The 11,279-nt window shown below is 45.6% G+C and overlaps 1 protein-coding gene across 1 annotated transcript; it reads right to left on the bottom strand.

Annotated features, from left to right (window-relative positions):
- Positions 1-1,165: 1,165 nt before the first annotated feature.
- SNF8 (SNF8 subunit of ESCRT-II) lies at positions 1,166-11,239 on the bottom strand. The gene is made up of 8 exons (XM_079950062.1): positions 11,116-11,239; positions 7,716-7,766; positions 6,363-6,501; positions 5,643-5,747; positions 4,503-4,575; positions 3,314-3,455; positions 2,591-2,665; positions 1,166-2,095 (listed from the first exon to the last, which is right to left on the bottom strand). Exons 1-8 carry the CDS (start codon positions 11,167-11,169, stop codon positions 1,958-1,960), a joined length of 777 nt encoding a protein of 258 aa, XP_079806188.1. The 5' UTR covers positions 11,170-11,239; the 3' UTR covers positions 1,166-1,957.
- Positions 11,240-11,279: the final 40 nt, after the last annotated feature.

The following is an 11,279-nucleotide window of genomic DNA, read 5'->3' as shown; positions in this document are numbered from 1 at the left end:
AACTTTGAAAACTTACAAGAAGAAAAGTCAATTGATTCAGCGACAGTCCACATATATATTGGCCTATCCCTGCCTTTCCCCCCCTTTCCGGGTCATGTGGCCAGCATGACTAAAGCGCTTCTGGTGCAACGGGACCGTGATGGAAACCAGAGCACACAGAAACTCCGTTTACCTTCCTGCCCCAGCGGTACCTATTTATCTACTTGCACTGGTGTGCTTTCAAACTGCTAGGTTGGCAGGAGCTGGCAGAGCAATGGGAGCTCACCCCGTCGCGGGGATTCGAACCGCCGACCTGATCGGCAAGCCCAAGAGGCTCAGTGGTTTAGACCACAGTGCCACCCGCATCCCTTTACAGTGGGGTACTAATAGTTCAAAGTGCAGCTCTGAAGCAGGAGTAGGTAAAATGGCAGGCTGCACCCGCAGTACTGGCACCTTTTTTTCCTAGAAGAAAAGCACTGGTTAAAAGTTTGGAACTTACTGTAACAACTTCATGGTGAGTACAGGCACCATTTCTTCTTTTAAGAAAAGCACAGTACAGTGTTTAGGAGTGTCAGAGGCCCATGTTCAAATTGCCACTCAGACATGCAGCCCACCCGGGTGACTGGGCCCATCTGGTTTTACCTTACAAGGCTGTGCTGAGGACACAATGGAGAAAAGCAGGATATCTGCTGCTATGATATCCAAGCAGACACCCAAAGCGTCTCATTGGAGGGTTTGACCAGCTGCCTAGAACTGCTGAACTTGAGGCCGAGTCACCCAGGGGGACTGCATAAGCATTTCTGCCCAAGTCAGGTCTGTGGTTGATGTTGCTTACCACAATCTGTGGCTCAGGATTCCCTCTGCATATGTGAACAGCCGGCAGTTTTCTGTAAGCTGCCTTAAGGTGATTTTTGTGAAGTTACCGGAGGCAGTTCCTCCTCACTTGCCAAGAAAAGCAAATCTGACCTGTGGAAATGACTCCTTTGCTCTGCTGACTCACATGCTTGATCTAAATGAGCAAGTACACACACAGGTGATTTTTATACCTGTAACCACAAAGCCTAAGGTGGAATCTTGGCCCTAGGTGTTTCTCTGCGTAAGTGGATGAAAGAGCTCTTCAAATGCCCAGTCAGATTTCTAGGTTGTTCACAATAATGACACAGGGAAGAATCTTAAGTCAGTTTCATGAAATCCACATTACTGCATTTGCAAAGAATAAAAGTGAGTAGATTTCACTATACAAAGGTACAAACAATTCTCTTCCTGTCCCCATCCTCTTGTCTTCCCGGTTGTGGAGATGACAGAATTTGAAAATACATCTAGAGCTACTAGACTCCAATAATTCAAATAATTTTAAGTCCTGTCATCACAGGACTAGAAACTGGCTTTTTAAGAAACACAAACTGAGGACGATTTCAACACTGTAATGGGGCTTGAGGGAATGTACAGAATAGTAAAATTATTTGGTCCCTTTCCCAAAGCCCCAATAAGGAACAGTATAGAATCTTGGCTGTTTCACCATCTAAAGATGGGGTTCTCTCACCTTATTGTGAGATAAACAAGGAACCCTTACTAGGGAAGGCAACCAGTGTAGACAGTTAAATCAAGTATACAACAATGTAATTAGGAAATGGGGGAAAGGAGGGAGAGACGCTTACAATACATACATTGACTCCAATCCTCTCCACTTTCTAAGTCTTCAAGGAGGAAAAAAACCCACATCCACACCTTTCCAGTCATGAGGACTAATAGCTTGCTAACGAAATAAGTCTCTCCATCGCGCAGAAGCCCCAAAATCAGTGTCAAATATACCTGCTTGGCAGTGTTTGGTAACACAGACGTTTTCTTCTAAAGACTTGGGGCGGGGGGAGAGAGAGAATATAGGTATTCAATGTGACTCAGCTTTATCATGTTAATGCAAAAAGTGTCATCCCATTTAAATGAAAATGTTCAGATAAATAAGTCCCCTTTTCAGCTGTCAAGGCAAAGCTTCCTTCGCTTCTTCGGGTGTGATTTCCTGAGAGTAAAGCTCTGTGAAGAGGGCAGGTAGCCAGTACTGTGGTTCCACTGGAGCCTGGGTATCGAGCCACGCCATGCCCTCTTTCAGCAAGTGATCCTGCAAAAAGCCAGAGATTATTATTTGGAGAGGAGGGCTATGACAAGTGGCTTTGCACTCTCCCCCCAACACAATGCAGGCAGGAGAACATACGAAGAACTAAGCCCATCTAGTCCAACATTCTGTTCTCACAGTAGCCAACCAGATGCAGGAACGGAGTGCAACAGGATTCTCCCAGCAGCAGGCTTGGGGAACCCTGAGCTTTGTAGTGGGGAAACCCTAGAAGAGGGGGAGGACTGAGCGTGCTCAGTGGCCACAGAGTGTTGACTTACTGTTGGGGAAGAAACAGAAATCTGCAGGGGGGTTCATGGAATGGATAGCTTAGAATCCTCAACAGAGAAGACTCCATGCTGCAACATTTAGTTTCAAGCAAACATGTATAATGATACGCACTTTTGCCTAACCTACACAACTTCTAATGCAATATTTCACTTTCCTAGCTGCCAAGAGGTGGGCGCTCTTTTCTTTTTATAATGTAACTCGTTGTTGACATACCAAAACTTGCTTCGCTCGTTCCGCCTCCCACTTCAAACTCGACTTGATCTCGCTGATGGTCACATACCCCTTTTTCTGAAATGGAGAGTAAAGAAAGGAGGCAATTTCAAAACAGGTCACTCATCAGAAAAGCCCAGCCAACACTAAAAACAACAAGGAGACGTTCAATGCACACCATCTTGTAGGCAAGGACTTAAGACTTCAGGGGTAGATTACACCTGCAAAATGACCCAGGGTCATGCCCTCAGCATGGGGGGTTGGAAAAGAAGTTTAGGAAGGGCTCCTGACTAGGGAGAAGCAATGTCCGCTTGTCAGGGACTGGACTGAAGAGGACCAGATTGAGGAGGAATGGTGGAGCTCCCCCCGCCCTTCTGTCTCCCAACAGAGGCCAGTGAACTATGGGTGACCATAAGGATGTCAATGAAACACACACACATACAGTCGTACCTTGGATCCCAAATGCCCTGGAACTCGGACGTTTTGGCTCCCAAACGCCGCAAACCCAGAAGTGATTGTTCTGGTTTGTGAACGTTCTTTTTGGAACCCGAACGTCTGATGGGGCTTCTGATTGGCTGCAGGAGCAAAGCCGCGATTTGGTTTTCGAACGTTTTGGAAGTTGAATGGACTTACAGAATGGATTCCGTTCAGCTTGCAAGGTAGGACAAGAACTCTGAATCAACCTCTGGAATAATAGCAGAAACTGAGTCAACCAGGCATAGGTACCTCAGCAAGTTGTATCACAACCGTATGGTCCATATTTAGTTCAGCTGGCACAGACTGGATCAGGTAGGTCCCACCAACAGGAAGGATCCCAAAGCCGTTTCCTAGAACTTTCAACTTCTTAATTGCCCGGATGAGGTCATCTCTGAGGAGCCAGGGAAAGAAGAGTCAGGGCAAAGGATGGTCTCGGTGCATCAGTACCTTCAACAATGTCCAACAAGGTGTGTATTATGCTGTGATTCAGTGGAAGCACAGAAAAACTATAAAGCATAGCAGTGGGTGCAGAAATGAGTTACCTGAGAAACATAGTTTTCTTTTCTTTTCTTTCCAAGCACAATTCAAAGTGTTGGTGCTGACCTTTAAAGCCCTAAATGGCCTCGGTCCTGTATACCTAAAGGAGCGTCTCCACTCCCATCGTTCAGCCCGGACAATGAAGTCCAGCTCTGAGGGCCTTCTGGCGGTTCCCTCACTGTGAGAAGTGAAGCTACAGGGAACCGGGCAAAGGGTCTTCTTGGTAGTGGCGTCTGCCCTGTGGAATGCCCTTCCATCAGATGTCAAGGAAATAAACAACTATCTGCCTTTTAGAAGACATCTGAAGGTGGCCCTTAAACAGGTTTGCACCAACACTTTGAATTGTGCCCGGAAACGTACTGGGAGCCAATGTAGGTCTTTCAGGACCGGTGTGATGTGGTCTTGGCAGCCACTCCCAGTCACCAGTCTCAATGCCACATTCTGGATTCGTTGTAGCCCCACGTAGAGCGCATTGCAGTAGTCCAAGCGGAAGATAACCAGAGCATGCACCACTCTGGCAAGGCAGTCCACGGGCAGGTAGGGTCTCAGCCTGCGTACCAGATGGAGCTGGTAGACAGTTGCCCTGGACAAAGAATTGACCTGCGCCTCCATGGACAGCTGTGAGTCCAAAATGACTCCCAGGCTGAGCACCTGGTACTTCAGGGGCAGTTACCCCATTCAGGACCAGGGAGTCCTCCATACCCACCTGCACCCTGTCCCCCAAAAACAGTACTTCTGCACTTGTCAATGTGCACAACTGATTTAATTATTTCCGGTGGGCAGCTCTGCTCCATCACCCTAAACATTGCCAGTGAACCTTTGGCAGCCACAACGAATTACGCAAAATGATGCAAAACATATTACATCCCCCACTGCGGTGCAGTCTCAACGCAAGGCTTACTGGCTGACATCTTGCGCAAATTTTCCTCTCCCCTTGAGCACTTGCTGGTGAAGTTCTTCCAGTGTTATCAGGCCTAGCGGGAATGAGGAAGCAAGAGGCGTGTTAACACACAGCCATGTATATAAGGAATTTGAATCCAACCCAATATGTTAGCAGGCTAAGGTTGCAATCCTAGACTTAAGTTGACAGAATATGCACAACTTGCAGACTTAACATACAGAATAAGAGAACGAGAAGAACATACGTTTTAAGAAGATTGGAAAATGTTCATTGAATATATGGGAAATAGTTGTGCACAGCTGAAAACGCTGGCAGCGTTAAGATAAATTCAACAGTGTAAACAAGTTTTGATGGAGGCAATAATGGAATACTGAATGGTATAGTTTTTGTAAAACATGCAGGGATTTATGATATGTAAAATGAACCATGGAAAGAGAAGAATGGAAGTCATTGATATATTGATGATTTAAAGTGAGTATTTTAAATTGTAAAAACAGACAATTCAATAAAATATACACATACACACACAGTCATACCTTGGTTTTCAAACAGCTTAGTTCTCAAACTTTTTGGCTCCCAAACTCCGCAAACAGTAACTGTTCCAGTTTGTGAACTATTTTTAGAAGCCGAATGTCCGATGGGGCTTCCAATTGGCTGCAGGAGCTTCCAGCAGCCAATCGGAAGCCGCATTTTGGAAGTCGAACAGACTTCCGGAATGGATTCCGTTCAACTTCCAAGGGAAAACTGTATATATAGAGGGTTGCAATCCTGTACACTAGTTTTCCCCAACCTGGTGCTTTCCAAGTATTTGGACTACAATTCCCATCACCTCCAGCCAGCACAGCCCTAGGTCCCTCCCCTGAGTTCAATGTGGCTTCCTCCATAGTAAGAGTCTTACACTTACTGACGCATGAAATTCTATGCACAACTACCAAGAAATAAGACCCGCTGAACTCAGTGGGATTTACTTCTGAGTGGAGACGCTCAGGGTTGTGTTAATGTTTCTAGGGGGCTGGACTAGCATGGCCAAGAAGCTCACAGATACCGGCCACCCATTCGGAGTGGCAGGCAGGCATTAGAGAGAACAGCAAACACACACACACACCCCTGCGGAGATAAGAGATTGGAAGCTATCCTCACCTCCATTTCTGTGCTTTAGAGCTAGACAGACTTCAATAATCTGAACACCGAGCTCGTAGTAAAAATCTCCAACACCCAACATTTCTGACCAGAATCCTTTGCCAGCTGCGGAAGAGGGAATGAAATATGGATATGAATATATGAAAGACAAAAAAAAGAACGCTGCATTATTATTATTTTAGACTCTCAAGGACCCAATTTTGCAAGTTTAGATTTTTTAAAATAAAGGCAAAGGCAAAGGCAAAGGAACTTCCTAGTTTGGCGAGTGTCAAGAATTCAAAGGGGACAAGACCTTTTCTCTGCCTTCCCTATCCATGATTTTTGGAACATTTCCTTGGGAGTGATTTTCCATTTGGCAGCGAGAAGTCCATGGAAAGTTCTTTAAGCTCATCCAATTCTCCTTCTTACTGACTGTAAATTTAACTTGCCTCTGAGCAAGGACAGGTTGGGGATAAGGAGATACAGACAGGCCCACCATCCACTCCCAATGGCTTGGGAAGGCGGGGCATGGATAAAAATGGTCCGTCCTCAGAGGGCTTACAACTTACATTATACTGTGATAACTCGTTTTTGATTTGAGAAACAATGCCACTCCTTTTTTTAATTTTTAACACGGAAGATCAAACTGAAGCGCCAAAGAAAGACCAGCAGATTCTGCAGAAACCCTTCCTCACCCTGCTTCTCCCCACCCCCTAAATCCCTGCCTCCCCCATTTCTTACAGGCTAGGGGATCAACCCCGATCGTTGCACACATGTCCTGGAACTGGACTCTGAACTGCGGGTTTTTACGGATCTCTTGCTTGTGTTTGCTGGCAAACTCTTCGAGGTTAGTTTTAAATGTATCCAGCTGCTTGGACATCTGTAAACGAAGCCAGAGGATAGAAAGAAGAAACAGATTTAAAACGATCTGCTTTGAAAGGCTACTAATTCGAAATACACCTTTGAGACCTAGAACAGACTGATGTTTCATAAGGGACAACTCTCTGTCGCCATTACCACAAAGAAACGATTTATGGCAAAGCTTTTTGCTCCAGCGCTGTCTTCTTAATAGGTTGAAGACTAATGTTGGGATTTAGCCAATGGATTATCCATCTCTGTGTCCCATCCACTGGCGAAAACATGCTGTATATCATAGGGAAGCCAGAAATTATTACTATCATATACCATCAATACACACATATCACCTATGTGTTTTTCTATTCATTTCCCCAAGCTGTTGGTTCCCCCTGATCAGCGCAACACCCTGTGACAATGGGAACCAATGGGTTGATAATGTGCACCGTGTATAGAAGCCTAGGCTCATACAAGAGCTTTTCAGATTCACATATTTTGCAGTGGCCCTCCTTTTAATGCTAAGATCAAACCTTGGTGTTTCCTCATTAAATCTCTGTAGATGTAATGAGGTTGAGGGAACGTTCTTTCATATGTGGTGGACCTGTAAAAGGGTAAAAGAGTACTGGGAAATAATTTTAAATGAACTGAAAAAAATGTTTTAAAGCACCTTTCAAAAAACAAACAAACCAGAGTCCTATTTGTTGGGGATAATTCAGATGGAAATTCCCAGATGTCAAAAACGGTTATTCACATGTATGCCACTGCGGCGTCCTGTGTTTTGTTAGCCCAAAAATGGAAAACGAGCGAGGTCCCAACTAAAGAAGAATGGCAACTTAAGCTGATGGAATATGCAGAGTTTGCGGATCTAACTTACAGAATAAGAAAACGAGAATAACACTCGTTTAAAGAAGATTGGGAAATGTTTACTGAATATATGGGTGGATAATTGTGTACATTTGAAAATGTTGGCAGCATTAAGATAAATTCAACAGTCTAAATAAGTTTTGATGGAAGTAACAATGGAATACTGAAAGGTTTAGTTTATATAAAATATGCAGGGATTTTATGCTATGCAAAATGAACCATGGAAAGAGAATAAGGGAAGTCATTTATATCTTCAGGTTGTCTAAATGAATATTCTAAATTGTAAAACAGAAAATTTAATAAAAATTATATATAATAAAATAATAATAATAGTAATAATAACAACAACAACACCTTGGTGTTTCCTCATCTCACCTGGACTAATTGGTCTTCAGCCAAAACTGTCCCACGTTCCTTGTATTTGGCCTACAAAGGAAAAAAAAGTGGTGATAAGACACACAGTGATATATAAGCCATTTCCCCACCCCACCCCCCGATGTGCATCTTTGATTCTTAAACATCATTATGAGAGCCACAACGGCTACATTCTCCTTCCACAGTCAGAGGAAGGATGCTTCTAAATGCCAGTTGCTGGGAATTGTGGCTGGGCAGAGTGTTGTTGCGTTCATGCCCTGCTTGTAGGCTTTGCACGGGCTTTGGTTGGCCACTGTGAGAACAGGATGCTGGACTAGATGGGGCATTGGCCTGATCCAGCATACTCATCTTATGCTCTTATGAGAATACCCTGTCCACGGGACTGTTTGGCAAGCACCCAAGACTCGGCTATCTTAAGCTGTAGCACCAAAGCGGTGCAACTCTCCCTTCTCTTGAAGGCCAGCAAGCTGCCTTTCTGCCTACATTTATGCAGCTTTCTAAGAACACAATTCAAATAGTTTCTGAGTGCAATTCAGTGTTGGTGCTGACCTTTAAAGCCCTGAACAACCTCGGCCCTGCATATCTAAAGGAACGTCTCCACGCCCATCATTCAGCCCAGAGACAGAGGTCCAGCTCTGAGGGCCTTCTGGTGGTTCCCTCACTGTGAAAAATGAAGTTACTGGGAACCAAGCAGAGGGCCTTCTTGGTAGTGGCACCTGCCCTCTGGAATGCCCTCCCATCAGATGTCAAGGAAATACAGTAAGTAACTACACAACCTTCAGAAGAAATCTGAAGGCAGGCCTGTATAAGGAAGTTTTTAAGGTTTTATTATGTTTTTATATATGTTGGAAGCAGCCCAGAGTGGCTGGGGCAACCCAGTCAGATGGGTGGGGTGTAAAAAATAAAATTATCATTAATTATTATTATTATTATTATTATTAAATATGACGTCCTTATTTTCATCGGAGAAATGTTGGAAGAGATGCTCCATTAGCCTCTACTGGAACCCACAAATAACTGACTGCACAAACTGTCAAGAGCTGGTGTAGCTTAGCTGCTAAGAGACTGAGCTACGAACCAGGAAGTTTCAATCTCCCTTCTTCCACACATAAGGTGGCCTGAGGCAAACCGCTCTCTCCTAGCCTCAGTCTCCACATCTGCAAAATGGAGAATAACGCTTACCTTACAGGAGCAGAGGGGAAACCTGTGGCCCACCACATGACGTTAGACTACAATTCCCTTCATTGGAGCATTTGCTGGTGCCAATAGGACATGCAGTCCAACAACATCCGGAGGGCCACAAGCATGGATTTTTGTTAGAGGGAGCAGGCTTTAGTTGGGGGGGGGGGGAGGCAGAACCTCAAATTTGTATTGGTTTTGATTATTTTGGAGGAGGTGCAGCTGCCCCCCTGCACCCCCTCGGCTACGCCCATGGCCACAAGTCTCCCGTCCCTGCTTCATCGTTCTCCTGAAGCAGGGACACGTATCTTCAGTACATTTTATTTTATTGCTATGGCTAGTGGCTGATGCAAATAAAGATTCTTCTTCTCTTCCTGTCTCATCAGACAAAAGCGCGAAGGAGGCAAATTCCAGCAAGGGATTTTAAGAAGTCAGGCAGCCCTAGTTTAGGCGAGAGGTGCAGCAGATCGTGAGAAGCAGCAGCAGCGAATGCCTGGGGTGATCCCTGCCAGCTGCAGGATACAATAATGGGCAATGGGACTGAAGAGAAATGCCTCTGAGCACGTGCAAAGTGTGTTTCTCCACCACCACCCCTTGCCCAGTCTGGGGTTGAAGCAGGGCCGGGTTGAGGTTTGATGAGACCGTAAGCTACTGAAGGTAATGGGGCCCTTTATATGTCCAGCTGCCCTTTGTCAACAACAAACTGTCACTGTTTTTGTTGTTGAATATATGCTATATGGTAATTTATGGACCTCACAGGTATCTAAAGCCATTTGCACGTAACAAAACATGTATTTTATCAAAATAATTGTTGAAATACAATTAAGAAGTATATTCATAGTGAAAAAATTATTAAGCTCTAACGTAAAATGATTTTTCATGCATAACAAACTTAATAATGCAAACACATGTGGCAATAACAAAAGTTTCTTTAGAAACACAATTTACATCACAGGAGCCTACACACCAAACACTGTTGCTGTATGTAGGCTTTATTTTATTTGTTTTTTATCTTATATCATGGGTAGGCAAACTAAGGCCCGGGGGCCAGATTCAGCCCAATCGCCTTTTAAATCCGGCCTGCGGACAGTCCGGGAATCAGTGTGTTTTTACATGAGTAGAATGTGCCCTTTTATTTAAAAAGCATCTCTGGGTTATTTGTGGGGCCTGCCTGGTGTTTTCACATGAGTAGAATGTGTGCGGACGCAGGTGGCGCTGTGGGTTAAAGCCTCAGCGCCTAGGGCTTGCCGATCGAAAGGTCGGCAGTTCGAATCCCTGCGGCGGGGTGCGCTCCCGCTGCTCGGTCCCAGCGCCTGCCAACCTAGCAGTTCGAAAGCACCTCCAGGTGCAAGTAGATAAATAGGGACCGCTTACCAGCGGGAAGGTAAACGGCGTTTCCGTGTGCGGCTCTGGCTCGCCAGAGCAGCGATGTCACGCTGGCCACGTGACCCGGAAGTGTCTCCGGACAGCGCTGGCCCCTGGCCTCTTAAGTGAGATAGGTGCACAACCCCAGAGTCTGTCAAGACTGGCCCGTACGGGCAGGGGTACCTTTACCTTTACCTTTAGAATGTGTGCTTTTATTTAAAATGCATCTCTGGGTTTTTTGTGGGGCACAGGAATTCGTTCACTCCCCCACCCCCCAAAAAAAATATAGTCCGGCCCCCCACAAGGTCTGAGGGACAGTGGACCGGCCCCCTGCTTTAAAAGTTTGCTGGCTCCTGTCTTGTATTTTGGAAATGCACATCCAGGTGTGTGTTTTTTCCCCTTTAATTTTTTTGGGGGCCCCCAAGAGAGTGTTCCACCTGGCCTTTGGCTCAGAATCTGTTTGATTCCCTCCCCCTTTTTCTTTTTCCTTTCTCCTCCTATGATGAGATTGCTCCCTAATTGTTTTAATGTTGTATCTTAATCTTTAAATTGTATTTTAATCAACTTGTTTTTATTATTGGTTGTTAGCCGCCCTGAGCCTGGTCTTGGCTGGGGAGGGTGGGGTATAAATAAATTATTATTATTATTATTATTATTCGTAAATCCGACACTGGTAAGGGCCAAAGAGCTTACCGGGGAGTGGCAGGAGGCGCAAACTGCAGCTCCTTCCCCTCCTACAAAGGCTGGGCTGGCGGTGGGGGGGAAGACAGCAAGCAAAAGCAATATGGGAATGAAAGGAAGATCAGCTGGAGGAGAAGGAGGAAGGAGGAGGAGGAGGAGGAAAAAGAAGCCTGACCTCGGCCAGCTTCTTCTTGGCGATGGCGCCGGCCCCGACTCCCCGGCGGTGCATTGCTGCCAGCCAGCGGCGTCCGGGCTCGAGCCTCTTTAGGGAGATGGTGGGAAGGGAGTGGATTTGGGGGGCGGGGCGGGGGGGGAGGCGGTATTAAGAACATTAGAGAA

Source organism: Podarcis cretensis (assembly GCF_951804945.1).
Source record: "Podarcis cretensis genome assembly, chromosome: 13".
Lineage (NCBI taxonomy): Eukaryota > Metazoa > Chordata > Lepidosauria > Squamata > Lacertidae > Podarcis > Podarcis cretensis.
Note: the sequence above shows the minus strand (reverse complement) of the source record. Positions and strands in the feature narration are given on the sequence as shown.

What these genes read in the sequence shown, in the direction of transcription:
- SNF8 (XM_079950062.1), bottom strand. Translation starts at nt 11,169, where the DNA reads ATGCACCGCCGGGGAGTCGGGGCCGGCGCCATCGCCAAGAAGAAGCTG. An exon ending in CCAAGAAGAAGCTGGCCGAG is followed by an intron (nt 7,767 to 11,115) that starts GTCAGGCTTCTT and finishes TTTCCTTTGTAG; the next exon opens with GCCAAATACAAGGAACGTGG. An exon ending in TCTAAAGCACAGAAATGGAG is followed by an intron (nt 4,576 to 5,642) that starts GTGAGGATAGCT and finishes CATTCCCGCTAG; the next exon opens with GCCTGATAACACTGGAAGAA.